The sequence below is a fragment of the Mercenaria mercenaria genome, chromosome 15, assembly GCF_021730395.1.
Source record: "Mercenaria mercenaria strain notata chromosome 15, MADL_Memer_1, whole genome shotgun sequence".
NCBI classification, from domain to species: domain Eukaryota; kingdom Metazoa; phylum Mollusca; class Bivalvia; order Venerida; family Veneridae; genus Mercenaria; species Mercenaria mercenaria.
Genome location: NC_069375.1, coordinates 49,839,232 through 49,855,881, shown reverse-complemented (window position 1 = coordinate 49,855,881; position 16,650 = coordinate 49,839,232). Strand labels below are relative to the sequence as shown.

Here is a 16,650-nt window from a genome sequence, read left to right as displayed (position 1 = left end):
TTTCAGAGAGTGTGTGTTATCGGATGTAGCTTTTTTCAACAGGGTTTAAGTCATAAAACGACGGTATCTACTTTTAGCACAATACCCAACTTTATAGTATTACTCAACTTAATATCACGCCATAGACACTGGACATGGTACCCCATCCAAGCACATTATTCAGTCAATGGACTGTCCAGTACTAGAATTATCTTTTAACAAGAGGGTCATGATGACCCTGGATCGCTCACCAGAGTAATATGTTTCAAATGTCAAACTGATGATTTTTAGAAATTTTTTGGAAAATTTTCCGATGTACAATCAAGTAACCCCTGGGGTGGGGCCAATTTTACCCAGGGGTCATGATTTGAACAAAGTTTGTAGAAGTCGACTAGGCAATGTTACATATCGAATATCTAAGATCTAGGCCTTCTGGTTTATTTTAAGCAAATTTATGAAGATTTCCCTATGTACAATAAAGTAACCCCTGGGGCTGGGTCAATCTGACCCTCGGGGGGGGGGGGGGGTCAAGATTTGAACAAATTTTGTAGAGGTCCACTAGGCAATGCTACATGTCGAATATCTAAGCTCTAGGCCTTCTGGTTTATTTTCAGAAAATATTGAAGATTTTTCTATGTACAATCAAGTGACCCCATGGGGCGGGGCCAATTTGACCCCGGGGGTCATGATTTGAAATTTTGTAGAGGTCTACTAAGGCAATGCTACATGTCAAATATCTAAACCTAGGCCTTCCGGTTTATTTTTAGAAATTTTTTGAAGATTTTCCTATGTAAAATCAAGTGACCCCTGGGGCGGGGTCAATTTTGACCCTGGGGTCATGATTTGAATTAATGTTGTAGAGGTCCACTAGGCAATGCTACATGTGAAATATCTAAGCTCTAGGCCTTCTGGTTTATTTTAAGAAAATTTTTTGAAGATTTTCATATGTAAAATCAAGCGACCCCTAGGGCGGGGTCAATTTTGACCCCGGGGGTCATGATTGAACAACTTTAGTAGAGGTCCACTAGGCAATGCTACATGTCAAATATCTAAGCTCTAGGGCTTCTGCTTTTTGAGAAGAAGATTTTTTAAGGTTTTCCTATGTAAAATCAAGTGACCCCTGGGGCGGGGTCAATTTTGACCCCGGGGGTCTGATTTGAACAAATTTTGTAGAGGTCCACTAGGCAATGCTACATGTGAAATATCTAAGACCTAGGCCTTCTGCTTTATTTTTGGAATTTTTTTGAAGATTTTCCTATGTAAAATCAAGTGACCCCTGGGGCGGGGTCAATTTTGACCCCGGGGTCATGATTTGAACAACTTTAGTAGAGGTCCATTAGGCAATGCTACATGTCAAATATCTAAGGTCTAGGGCTTCTGGTTTTCAAGAAGAAGATTTTTTAAGATTTTTCTATGTAAAATCAAGTGACCCCTGGGCGGGGTCAATTTTGACCCCGGGGTCATGATTTGAACAAATTTGGTAGAGGTCCACTAGGCAATGCTTCATACCAAATATCTAAGCTCTAGGGCTACTGGTTTTTGAGAAGAAGATTTTTAAAGTTTTTCCTTTCGGTTGCCATGGCAACCAGAGTTCTGCATGGAATTCAATTCTTTGAACAATTTTTAGAGAAGACCATCCAAGGAACATCCCTGTGAAGTTTCATCAAAATTGGCCTGTTGGTTTAGGAGGAGATGTTGTTTAAAGGAAAGTGTGGACGGACGGACGGACGGACGGACGGACGACGGACGGACGGACGGACGGACGACGGACGGACGGACGGACGGACGCCGGACGGTGAGTGATCACAATAGCTCACCCTGAGCACTTTGTGCTCTGGTGAGCTAAAAACTATGCATAAAGCGAGAAAGCTGCTAGTACCACTTTTAACGTCTTTTGTAATGAGGCGGCGAGGAAGAGAACCCCCCACCTCCATGACTCGAAGCATGAGCTCACCACTAGGCTACCGAGGTGTTTAAAATCTATAAAAAGGGAAGTACGAAGCAGAATGAAACTACGCAAAAAAAATGATCAGACTTTGCTAGATTGAGTAGGCAGTGAACTATGGAACACCACTCAAGGTCATAACATCACACTGAACGTCATTCAGTAATAAGGAACTTTAAATCGACTCTTATGATCCAAATATCTAGATCTAATTACAAGCCCGAGTCAACGTGTCGAGCTATTTTTACAGTCGTCACACTACACTTGTGACGGTTCTTGTATCTAAAAGAAGGCCGTTTGAAGGTGTAGACCGCAGTCAAGCAAGGATATAACAGGTTTGAGGCTCTTCGTGAGAGATAATGAACTGTGCTACATTCCCTAATACGGGCATTACAACTTTTTTTCAAAGCCGTCGTCTGTACTGCTCGAGTGTTCAAATTTTCTATGTGGAAATTGAATAAAAACAACCTTTGAGTGAGAATACCCTGATCATGATCCTTTTAACAGGGACGCTACTCTTTGCCTTAGAGACGTTGCATACGTGCTCATTTTATGCAATCGATCGGTAGACAAATATAGTTAGTAGTTTCCACAATCTCACTTGAAATGGAACCATTTCAACTGTTAAGACTAAATGCTTTTAATGTAAGCCTTTTTACTCGAAATCTCATTTAGTTGTAGAAAAGAATAATATATTTAGATTATGGTTATCTAGATTGAATGATGGTAAACTAGAGCGATTTCCTGGTTTAAATGCGCTTAATTGTGACTTAAGTTGTGTGTAAGTGTGGTTAAAATCAAATGTAAAATGTCACTTCTATCGTGTTCACAAGGTAAAAATTAACAAATTTTGGCTCTTTCAGGGGTCAATCGGGGGCCGTAACTCCGGAACCTATGATTGGATCTAACGGATTGGTGGTCTTTATCGTGTTCACAAGCCAATATATATATATATTGTTTAATATAGTCTCATCCATTTATAAACATCAGTAAATACATATATACAATACAATCGAAATATGCAAATGGTAATTCTTTTACTGAATTACAAGAGACTAAAAATAAAAATATATACTATTGACAATATATGTTTCAGTTTAAACCCTATCTAAAATGAAAGGTTGATGTTTACTAATAGAATACATTAAAAGACTTTATCCAAACAATATTAAAACAGTTATTAAAGGGCCATAACTCTTGAAACCATAATGGGATCTGGCCAGTTTTCGAAAGGAACCGAAATATTATGCCAATACAAGTTGTGTACAAGTTTGATTAAAATTGATTGCAAAAATGTGGTCTCTATCATGTTCACAAGGTATTGTGGACGGACGGACGGACGAAGGGCGATCACAAAAGCTCACCTTGTCACTAAGTGACAGGCATTTTTGTACAAATGGCAAAAATCAATATTTGCACGAATTGTTAAAAAAACATTAAAGAGTATTCTTGAATAAGGGAAGGCCGTCGTGATTTAGCGGACGATAATAAATCCTCAAAGTGTTTTGATAAATTTCCCAAGCATAAAAACAAGATTTGAATGAGACCTCGGTATTGTTCACGTCATAATAATGTATTGCATATGTCCTTCGGGATTTTTTCATATATATGAATCCGAAAACATTAAAACCCTATTCGCGAACGAAAAGAAGAAGAAGAAGATTAAAACCCTATATACCGCTCAATACTTACAGTCAAATTGAAAATCGAACGATGTTTTGTTAAAAGAAAATATTGTCTGAGAAAATTTAGTGTAAAATGTGAATTCAGCCTTAAACTTATTTCAGACCAAAAGCATACACAGTCTTCATATTAATACCTTCATTGCACTACTATCATGTCAAAACTTTAAAACAACGAGAAAAATATACAAAACAATCTAAAGCTGCATGCAAATGCTTTATTTTGTTTATGTAGTAAATTCATTAAGATTTTCTCAAACAGGATAACCTATGAATAACATGATGATAGTAAATCTTCAGAGTTATTTCGCTATTTTCTATGGTGTTATACCAAACAGAGAGCTGCGTTTTTTTTCACTCTTATATATTCAATTCATGTTTATTTATCGTTAGAGTCTTGCAACAGATAATAGCAAACTTCCCACTTCTGACTTCTAACTTTCGCACTTCTCACTTCCAACTTCTTGACTTCCTACTTCCTACTTCTAACTTCCGCACTTCTGACTTCTAACTTCCGCACTTCTGACTTCCAAATTCCTGACTTTGGACTTCTGATTTCCAACTTCCACACTTCTTACTTCCGACTTCTTGACTTCTTACTTCCTTCTTCTAACTTCCGCACTTCTGACTTCTAACTTCCGCACTTCTAACTTCCAACTTCCTGACTTTCGACTTTTGATTTCCAACTTCCACACTTCTCACTTCCGACTTCTTGACTCCTAACTTCCCTCTTCTAACTTCCGCACTTCTGACTTCTAACTTCTACACTTCTGACCTTCCGACTTCCAACTTCCGCACTTCTGACTTCCAACTTTTGCTTTTTTAAAGTCGGAAGTAAGAAGTGTGGAAGTTGGAAGTAAGAAGTCAGGAAGTTGGAAGTCAGAAGTGCGGAAGTTAAAAGTCAAAAATGCGAAAGTTAGATGAAGGAAGTAAGAAGTCAAGAAGTCGGAAGTAAGAAGTGTGGAAGTTGGAAATCAGAAGTCGAAAGTCGGGAAGTTGGAAGTCAGAAGTGCGGAAGTTAGAAGTCGGAAGTGTGGAATATGTCACTTTCGTACAGTAGTAAATTTACTATGATTTTCTCGAAACAAATAAATTATATGATGCTAATAAAACTTCAGATATATTTTGCAATTTTCTGGTGTTTAATATCATACAAGAATGATGCTTTGCCCTAAAATCAATTCACACTGTAAGTCATGTTTATTTGTCCCCAGTGACTTAAGTGGATATTCATAAAACTGGAAAAAGAATGTGAACACGAGACGACAGTAAGTATGTAGGTCAGAATTTTCAATTAAATAAAGCATTATTATACTAAAAAAGTAATAACCACAATATAAAGTTGCTAAAGATGTAAGGAAAGAGACCGACTGCAACTTATTTACCTGTGTAAACAACATGTGATTTGTCTGAGTAAATGTATCTTAGAATTGCAATTAATCCATATGTCTTTATGACTGAAAGTTTGGTTTGTTATGATCAAGTTAATTCGACGAAGATTTACAGCAGTGACAGTTTTTTTTTTTGTTTTTTTTTTATATAAATCTATCAAACAGTTTTGATACCGCTATACCAGTATTGGACATAACCATCAAAGAGGTTCCGTGCAAAAGTATCATTCCTTTTGAATAACACTTCTATATATCGAAATCTGGAAATCAAACCATTACGTTTATTTTGACTGTTAGACCGTATTACCATACAACCAATTGCGCTTTTACTAAATAAATATTCAAGTCCTATTTTTATCGCCAAACTTTTTAGATAATGTTCATGCAACAGAAAAAGTCAATGACATTTGAACTGACGACAGAAGAAGATGGTTTAACTATTTCTTTATTTGTCGTAAATCATGAAACTCAAATATTTATTCAAACAATAAAATCTATAAGAAGATCTTTGAAAGCGTAGAATGCAAATACAAGGGAAACAAGCAAATTCGATGAATTGGTATCCCACGCCGAAAGGGTTTGTGGTGAGGAATGGCAAAAAGATATATCCGCCAAAAAGTTAAGGATGTTAATAAGAAGCAAATAATTTCATTAGTCAAAATCAATTTAAAAGAAAACAAATGTTTAATTAAAGAGTACATAATAAATGTATAATACTTTGATCCTGACTAAAGAATTTATTTTGAATGGGATATGCTTACTGTAATAAGCTTAGCTTTTAAAATTAAATGCAGTTAATTGAAATGTGAGCTTGAAGTTTAACTGGAATGTAATATTGTCTTTGAGTGGTTTGGCACCAGGTGTTGCTGTTTTACATGTGCATTTAAAAGATCAGATGTCCTTAAAGGCCTAGATTTTGGCAGTGGGCCAAGGGATTTTTGTCTTCGCCAGCACAGTTGGGGGCTAATGACCATCACAGTATGGCTCCAATAAACAAGGGTCATTGTATATTGGAGAGTCAGTCTACCTTACAAGTGTATCTATTAGTGAGAAGGGGAAACTATGTAATTTATTTTAAATTAATGAATAATTGATAACTTTTAAAGTTATACTAGTTTTTTTTTGCATTTCTGTGTCAACAAAAATATTTGTTGATCAAACACAATAATAAAATAATCAGAAACTTATTTTCACAATAATGAAATAATGAGAAACTTATTTAAAGAAACATGCAAATTTTTATTTTTTCAATTTCTGTCTGGAGAATTGTGATATTTCTGAAAAATGTGACTTTCACTCATCTAAAGCTTGCAGAATACTGTAAACAACATTTGTCTAAATTGAAAACAGAATGTGAATTTCTAAGTTACAAAGCAAAGCATGAAAAAAGTCCCTTTTGGCAACATACTGAAAATGAAAATTGAGTATAGATGGAACACAATAATTTTATATTCAAATAATGTTGATTACATGAATACATGAAAATCAATTTCCAAATCGAAAATTATTGTTTGTCAGCACAAAGAACTCAGGAAGTTTTCACTATACTTGTGTTTTATTATCATTATTATTTTTTAATATTATTACTGTATCTTTTATCATCCTATATGTAATATAATAATAATAATAATAATGATAATAATAATAATAATAATTATGATTATTTCTATTATTATTATTATTATCATTATTATAACATTAAAGTAATAGTTATTATCATCTACATAATATCAAAATAATAATTATTTTTATTATCATTCCACATTTACTGAAGAAAAATTAATTTCTTTCAACTCCACTGCACACATCTTCATGGTCTAGTTGGGGTCCCTGCTGTGCTAGTTGCCCTCTAATCAGCTGCTATTACATAATCGCTGATAAGCAGCAGATAAGATGGGAGTTGTATATTGGATTTGGGGGGGGGGGGGGGGGTACACTTATATAGTAGTGAATCTAGGCCTTTAAGAGAACACAGGTAAGATATCTTGAACATGGCTGAGGGCAAGGTTTGTGCAGTCACAACTTAACATGTTGAAGGTTTGAACATTTAAAAAAAAAAAGGAATGGAAATATATATATCTATATATAGATATATGTATATATTTATTATTTTAGGGGGTGGGGGGTGCAGGGGAATGGGAGAGGAAACAAAATTTCACATGCTGATTATAAATATTGATTGAAAATTAAAAATAAAAAAAAGATAAAAGGGTGAAGTTGGAGGGGGGGGGGGGGTGCAGAGGATGCATGATCAGTGGTGGGCATGACTGGGTGGAGAAGTGAGGTGGGGGAATGGTACAACTTGGAAGGTTTGAAAAAAATCTAAAATAAGAAATAAAAAAAAAAATTTGGGAGGGGGGGGGTTGGGAGGGGGAGGGGGCGTGGGTGCGCAACTTCACATGTTCATAATAAATGTTCACAGAAAAGAATGAAAGAAATCTAATGAAATTCTGCCAAATGGTAAGTTTGTTATGAACAAATATGTGGATTTTTAGACAATTAAAGGGCAATAACTCTGAAGTTACAAAAAGAAATCCGTACAAAATTGTCTGTGCACAACCACATTATAGTGCTCTAAATTCTGCTTAAGTTTCATAGTTCTAGGTCAAATATATCAAAAGTTATGATGCAGAAATTGGCATATCTATAGATCTATAGTAGAAACTTCTAAGGGCCATAACTCTGGTGTTACTTGGGCAATCTGTCTGAAACTTGATGGGCCCCATAACCTCATAGTGGTGAACATGTATATGAAGTTTGTTTGAAAAAAATCTAAAATAAGGAATGATGTTTTTTTTTTTTTTTTTTTTTTTTTTTTTTTTTGGGGGGGGGGGGGGGGGGGGGGTGGGGAGATGGGGGGGAGGTGTGTGATCAAGGTAAGGGGGTGACCAGGTGTGGGTACACAACTTCACATGTTTACAATAAATGTTCATGGAAAAGGATGAAAGAAATTTAATGAAATTCTGCAAAATGGTAAGTTTGTTATGTACAAATATGTGGATTTTTATACAATTAAAGGGCAATAACTCTTAATTTACAAATAAATCCAAATGAAATTGTGTGTACACAACCACATTATGGTGATCTAAATTCTGTTTAAGTTTCATAGTTCTTGTCAAATATATCAAAAGTTATGATGCAGAAATTGCCATATTTATAGTACCCTATATAGTTAACACTAGAAACTTCTAAGGGCCATAACTCTGGTGTTACTTGAGCAATCTGACTGAAACTTGACGGGCCGCAGGAACTCATTGTGGTGAACATGTATATGAAGTTTTCAATAAATATTCCCAACCATTTCCTAGATATGGCTCCGGACGGACGGAAAGACGGAAGGACGGACGGACGGACGGACGGACAACGCCAAAACTATATCCCTCCGACTTTCGTCGGGGGATAATAAAAGCAGAGTCGGGTTGATTGTTCATTAGAAGTGATGGTCATAACTGTTTTATTTATAGTTTATTGTTATTGTTGGAAACTTGCATTTAAATAAATAAATGTTTTTAAACATTTCATATTTTTCAAGAATAAATACAATGACAAATTAAAGATTTGCTAAGGTATAGAGTAAAATACTAGGATGGGTTATGCAATTGTTTAACAAAGAAAAGCAACTAACGATATATTCATGTGTAGGACGGTCGTAATTCTTAAATGTCACAATTCTTTAAACTTAATCATATTGTTTTGTACGATACAGTGACAGTGGTGGAGGTGGGGGGGGGGGGGGGGTCACGGCCATGACTTCTCATATGACACCAGTACTGGTTTTTCCAGGAAGAGAACACAAGGTTCCAATAAGCTCGAAGCTTTCATCACTTGTAATCGATCCAAAACAAAATAGTATAAACTAATTACATAGACTGCGGCAGTATTTCTAATACATTTACAAAACAAAATAATTTGGTTAATTTTATTTCCAGAACAGGCCTTTTCTGACATTACATGGTAATGTGACATCAGTCAATAGGCAAAATCATTAAATGAAATCGGTAAAGCATTGGTTATTACTTACTGGATAGCCAGAAGAAGACGTTTGATATTATGCATCGTGTTACTATTTTAGCAGGATTATACTACCTTTAAGGAATGTTCGTTCCTCAATTTAAACAATGTTTTTACATGAGAAAATCTTAATTAAAATTAATCTGCTTTAAACTTTCTTATTTAACAAAACCTTTGATTACCTATAAACAATTTAAACTGAACAGTTAAAGGCACAATATCGACTGGAACCAGAAAACAACAAATTTAGATCAGGTACTGGTTTGGAATTTAGAATAAACTAGCACTAAATCAATATGATTCTGCACAAACTTGAGTCTACAAATGTATCTTTTCCTTTAAATAACATTGTGGAAGTTTTGAGTTACAAGATGGTAATAAATCATTAGAGTTATTTAGCTACTTTCTCAAGCGAAATTACTGAGCTATTTCTTGGATAATAATTGAGAAATCGAAAGTCATATTCATGTACTGTCTTTGGGCATTTACATAAAAGAGTGAACGAAAATCACGATGAGCGTTCATTTGCTATTTGAGACGGGTGTATTTTCACTTATTATCATTTACTGAGTATCAAATCTACACTTTATCATCCGTCCGATATTAAAGCTGAAAATGTAATTACCCCAAATAGCACGACGGCAGGTTTGGCTTGGATATACACGAAAATCTATGACTTCACAAATGTCTTTCAGGCAAAAATATCATTTACTTTAAATAAAAAAACATAGTCTGAAGAAGCGGGGCAAATATTTCGATGTTGATAATAAATGTTCAGATTGTTTTGGCAATTTTCTCAAACGTAACACCACACAATGAGCAATTTCTTTACCCAATAATGAGAGAATCTTATCCTTTAGGGAATATTCCTATTACTAAAAACAAAATGGTATTGCTTTCAATTGCTAGACGAGTTATATTTTCCGTTTTCCTTTGAATAGCACTAAACAATAGTATTTCAAAATTATCATGTAATGTACATGTGTGTACATAATTATTTTAGGGTAATAGGTTTTAGCCATTTTGTTGGATGGTACCTAACTTTAGATTTGATATGGCACGTAACATTTCTGAAATAATGGTGTTTAATCATATGCTATAGTATGTTTAATACTTATATAAATGAAAAACTTGAAGGGAAATTAAAAGTTTGGTAAATGATCAATTATCAAAGAGAAATTCTAGAAGATCTATGTCAAAATAGCTGGGATATCAGAATTGGTTAAACAGGTAAAACAATCGGACAAACATGTGTTTATGTATGCTGCGATATTGCTTTTGACGATTCCCAGTATAAATGTCCTCGAGCTATCTGGAAAACTAAACAGTGACTGACTATACTATTTTTCTTTGATTTATTATCTTTCATTGATTCTTAAACCTATGTGGAGAAGTTGTAAAGTGCCACATCCCTTAACCTTATGTCCAGTGTTCAAAAGCCCATAGATAGTGTTTTTCTCTTTATTGTCTGCTTACAAAGAAGAATATTTTAGAATATCCTACTTACGCTAAAACAACGTATTAAAACATAGAATAATTTGTTCGCAGTATATTGACAGATGCATTAAAATTCTCGCTGAGATCATCAAATAGTCATTCTCGCATACCAGAGGTCTACCGTGGTTCCCCGGATGTCTCGGGATTTTGACGAACCTCTGATGGATGAGAATGCAAATAGTGAACAAACAGCTATTTAATTCATATCAGTGTAAAATCTATAAATGGCGTTTACCTCTTGCGGTGGAACATCAAATGATACTGTTCTCAAATCGATTTTCGTATAGCTCTCAATGCACGGAATGATGAAGAATATACCTGAAAAACATGACAAAAATGTATTACATCTTTACATATCAAGGTATTTGTCAACCTCGTAAGGTTCAATATTCTTACATATTTGAAGGTTGATATCTTTCTCCGAAAGATCGATTGGTACGCTGACGCTCAAATGAATTCACCTACCCGGTATATCTCTTTACGTTCCTGAAGTACGTCTCTTCCATCTCTTACGAAAAAATATAGTAACCTAAAACTTTTTGTTTTGGTAAAATGATACCTTACAATGTATATACTTTTACGTATGAAATATCATTGTAGCAAAATAAGTAAACTTTCAAGTTTTTGAATTATGAGAGCAATGTGTATTTTTTTCAATAACTAAATGTGTCTACCTTTTGTTTGTGATATTTTGCCTAAAGATTTTCGTTTAACTACGAAAGAGGTCACCAAGCTTTATGTAACGGTTAGACAATATTTGCGACTAACGAAATATTGACAAAAACAGTCCATTAGAAGCTGACGTGGGTCATTACTTTCTTCCACACTGTTCATGCATGATTCATTAAGAATTATGATAAATGAAAATTCTTTAAAACTGGTCTGTCTTTGTGTTCCCTTCGCAAGTTTATTTGATGTAACATGACAATATGTAATTTTATGGCAAACTAATTCCACTTATAATAGTCCAATTATTTTTCTTTTTCTTACCTGGACCTTTTGCCCCTCCCGATGGCAGTCGACCCAGTCTAAATATAACAGCCCTTTCATATTCTTGCACAACCTGCAAAACAAACAAAGACAGACTGATAATATTCTTCGTTAAGATATTGACTGATAACGTTCTACATAAAATTCTCAGCACTATTTTCAGTTATGCATTGAAGATATATCATGCCCAAATTTCATAACTTAAAATATCAACAATTAGTATGTAGTATCTCTTCAAACCTAAAATAAATAAGTTTAAATTTAAACACAGTAGTATATGCTACTTACTTATTACCATGAATATGCAGTGCCACTGTACAACTGGAAGTGTCTTAATATGTGTGTTACTAGATACAACATTTGTGGTTACTGCTCTAAGTAAAGTTTACATATTTAGCTAAGGTAGGTGTCTTTTATGAGGGTTTTATAAATTTAAATCCAAATATAAGCAAATATATTAGTCGATAATCCATAGTACTTAAACGACATGAAATGAAGAGTAAATTGACATTTTGTCTCTGTGCTGTTCATCTGAAAGCAAAATCAGAAGTTTTCATTTTTTCCATTTCGTATTGTAGCCATTACATTCAGAAAATCAATACGAGAGAACGCACCCTCCCAATACCAAAGCCCTAGATCAGTGTATGAAACATATAGATGACGTGAAACAAATAGACACCAATGACAAAACAACAACAAAAAGGAACACAATAGATCACAGCCTAAGAACGGTTATCAGGTAAATTGCTCGCAAACTCTCGCACTGTATCCCCACCATGATCCAGGTTACAGGACAATATAAATTAAGGGTATCCTCGTTATATAGGTATTTTTTTACCAAAGACACAATGTGAAAAATACAATACGAAGCAACTAGGCATGTGCACAATAAAAAACAACTAGACATGTGCACAATAAGAACCAACTAGGCATGTGCTCAATTAGAACCAACCAGATATGTGCAGAAAGCAGAACAACAAGGGAAACACCATCAATGGAAACAGAAACCACAATTAATTGATGCAGCTGATAATTAATGAAAAACATCTTACAACATTAAATTGCGAAAATGCCTACATATTTCTAAATGGATTTCAATTTCAACATTCCTTTGAGAATATTTTCATAAAAACTCTACATTTATCATAACATGTAATATCACGTGGGAACATCACTTGAGAATATAGAGACACATTCTTGACAGTTACCACTAAAACATTTTATCAAGCCGTATGTTTGGCAGTTACTGATGTGAAGTATGATATGTCTAATCAAAAGCTGCCCTCCATATAATTGCCTGTCTACACAACAGTCACATAGATTGCTTTTGTAACTGTCAGTTAACATAAATCAGGATATATTTGTCTATTGAAGAACACAGTTTTAGTTTATAAATCATGTCTTGTGAAAGCAGTATGTGTATATTTACATATTGCTGGTTGTTAATCTACCAAGTTCTCTTTGGTTTCCTTTGCCTATCGTTATTCACATATCCACGACAATGATTGAAAACTTTCTCGGAAGAATAAGACGTTGTAGAGAGAAAACTCGCCTCGCCTTGGGAAACGGACGGTGATCGCAAGACTCTTGTTATCATACTGTTGGGGACGGGAAGTGACACTGTGCCAAGACGGCGTGCTATTTAACATACAGTTTACTAATAACTATTACTGAACGGTCATAAGGAGTGATGACTATGTCAAACCTTTACATAACCATTCCGTTTGTTTGTCAATAAAAATCAGCTGCAATAGTGTTGCGATCAGTTAACAGTCTATAAAAATTCCAAAGTAAATAATGTCTTTACAAGTGACATTTGGATGAGTTCTTTACCTTTATACAGAATATTAGCGAAAATGGCAGCGACACAACTATCAGCAGTATAGAAAATGTATAGAGTAACCATCCACAACAACCTGCACCGTCTGTATTCTCGTCTGCTGTAAATATACAAAACATATAAGCTATGAACATAAGAACGCATGAAAAATCGGTAGTAACCCAATACTTAGACATCATTATACACCGTCTATAATCTGATCAGCAGGAATAAAGAAAGGAAGACACGTGAAAACGGTAGTGACACAACAATTTCACAGCATCATGCACCGTATGTATTCTCGTCAAAACGTATTATATATAGTAGATAGATACATGTATTACAGCCTTTCTCAACACCGAGCACGGAGGGACATCTGGTGTCATCTTCCACCGTGGAGGGACATCTGGTGTCATCCTCCACCACGGAGGGACATCTGGTGTCATCCTCCACAATGAAGAGACGGACCTCTGGTGTCATCCTCTACCACGGAGGGACATCTGGTGTCATCCTCCACCATGAAAGCTGGGAAGTCGCCATATGACCTATAATTGTGACGGTGCGACGTCAAACCGAACAAAAACAAAACAATGTCCAATATATTTTCTTATTAGCTTAAAATGAAACTTACATGAAGAAACCTACTGTATTCTAATTAATTTTAAATAAACACAACAATCGTAAGTTAAAAATAAACACCACTAGTTCAAATTTTAGTTGATTTCAACACATCTGTTATGTGCACTTAACATCTGTACTTGAAAAGTTCATCATTGTAGAAATAAGCCGTAAACACATGCATATGTGTGTGAAAATATGAAACAATTACAAGTAGCAAATCTTTACAAGGTGAACACACATAAGATGCATTTGTACACGACTTTTAAGGCCACGGGTTGAAGTGTAATTATTATCAAATTGCTCATGAGCACAGCATATCAGCTTCATGTATAGATTCTCAAACTGAAAGTATGCCGCAGAAACTGAATGTGCAACGGACAATGTCGGGCTTTAAATTGCACTCAAATTATAAGCAGTTAAAAAGCATTACTTCAATGGTGTAATATACGATAACTTATTCAAAACATACTTTTGCCCTATATATCAGGGAGAATTGGGCCGATAATTTCTCAGTCTCAGTTATAAATGTCTGTCCCTTAAGGACAATATAAAAAGAAGTCTGAAAGTGAAACGGATATAAAGATTTTTATGTAACATAATATTTTTATGGGACCTGTATCACAATTTCGTCATATCTGAGAAATTGTACAAAATCCTGTTGAAAGGCCCTCACTCTAGCTTTGTGAACAGGAATACTTCAATTACTAGTATGCTGAATGCCTCTGTTCTGAACTTCTTTGTGAACAGCAAACGTTTAGTTATGCTTAATGACTCGGGTTCTGCACTCCTTCATGAACAGCAATAGCTTGGTTTCTCTAAATTGCTCAGATTCTGAAATGTGTTGTGAACAGTACTTGTTTAGCCATGTCTCAGGTTCTACACTGGGTTATGAACGGCACTAGTTTGACTATGCTTAATGGTTCAGATTCGTCACTGCTTTGTTAACAACAATGACTTTTAAATGCTTAATACCTTCAGAGCTACTTTTGCCAGCAATAAATAGTAAGAATACAATTAGTAAATGTCTATTGTTTAAATATATATCTATTGTTTAAATATATAGGACATTTAAGCCAAATGCAAATAACCTTATTGTCAAATAATGTTAATATTGATTTAGTTAGAATATAAAGAAGACCGATACAATTTCCCGCAAAAATCACTGTCTAATTAAGGACAGTACCAGGAGGCTTTCGACTGTTCCTCATGTCCTAATAGAGACATTTGTCTCCTAGGGCTAATAACGCCGAGTTAGAAAGAGAAAACGTGTATTTACGTATATTTATATAGGGTACACCTTTAACAGACCTTAAACAGTATGGGAACGTATATTTACATAGGGTACACCTTACACCTTAAACAGTATGGGAACGTATATTTATACAGGGTACACCTTACACCTTAAACAGTATGGGAACGTATATTTATACAGGGTACACCTTACACCTTAAACAGTATGGGAACGTATATTTATACAGGGTACACCTTACACCTTAAACAGTATGGGAACGATGTCTAGTTCTGTCTACTTTCCGATTCTGATCTAGTTTGTGAACAACAATAGTTCGTCTAATATTCAAAAAACATTTAGAAATGACATGTTATATCAAAATGTCAGCGCTAAATATTTGCTTATTTGGTTAAGTAAGGAAGGCTTAAAACAATTTGTATCGTCTTCTGCAGTTGAATAAATGTATATATCTTAAACACATAAAATTTTCCCATACAGAAAATACGGTATCAATTTGCAGTTGGCAAAGAGCTTGACATATCATTTTCCAAACTATGTCAGAAATGTTTTGTCCCGGTAGAATAATAACATAAATTTAGAAAGCGAACACAGACAAAGAAGAATCAAATGTGACACGTGGGACTTAACTTATGTCTCTCTCAATAAGACGGCAGCTGCTTCCTAGAACAATTTTCGCAATTGCCTTATCACTTGTTTCTATGCAGATTATTTCAAATTTTGTTGTTATTAGTGCTGGTCCTTTGGGAATATTGAGTCTCTTTTTATCTTATAGTATACATGTATTTAAGTTCCGCTTATGCCGGTACCAAACTTGAACTCTTTTTGCTAAAGCAGACTCTTATATTACAGTAACGTAATATAAGAGTCTGCTTTAGCAAGTGCTAGGAATTCTGATGAGTGTTACATATCCCGTAAACATACTCAATAAAATTATCAATTTGATAATAATTTGGTTCGTTTTTTTTAACAACATGCATTCTTGCGTAAATTATATTTTACTGATATTTTACACATAGTCAACTGTAAGGAGCCAAATCAAATTCCTACCAGATGATTTTAAGTTCATGTTACATAAAGACATACAAAAGAACAGATCAGTTATCATTCATACTCAAATGCAAAAAATATTACTGGCAAACAGGGGTCATTTGTGGTAAACCTATTTCTGTTCGTTAAGAACGTAGACATTACGTCATCATACACAATCTTTGAACATTTGTCTAACTTTCCAGACACTATCAGAAATATCTGCAATCTGACTAAAGTACTTGATCTTCTAAACGAAGATCTGAGAATGACATTGCTATTTTTATTTTCGCAAATCTGTTTCTATTTGAACCTGTCAGACGACTTGTTTCAACAAGCATTTGATTGAACAATCAAAATAGCGTCGAATGTCAAAGGGTGAGAAAATGTGCAGTCAGTCCGGGGCTCGAACCCGGGACCCTTCGCTTACAGGGCGA

At 34.8% G+C, this 16,650-nt stretch overlaps 1 protein-coding gene across 1 annotated transcript in view; it reads right to left on the bottom strand.

Annotated features, from left to right (window-relative positions):
• Positions 1-16,650, bottom strand: part of LOC123554258 (band 7 protein AGAP004871-like) — an 87,092-nt gene that overhangs the window by 13,314 nt on the left and 57,128 nt on the right. The window contains exons 3-5 of the mRNA XM_053525250.1: positions 13,329-13,435; positions 11,496-11,568; positions 10,741-10,823 (exon numbers count right to left, since the gene is read on the bottom strand). Coding sequence (XP_053381225.1) covers positions 10,741-10,823; positions 11,496-11,568; positions 13,329-13,435 — 263 coding nt within the window. The remainder of the gene's footprint in view (positions 1-10,740; positions 10,824-11,495; positions 11,569-13,328; positions 13,436-16,650) is intronic.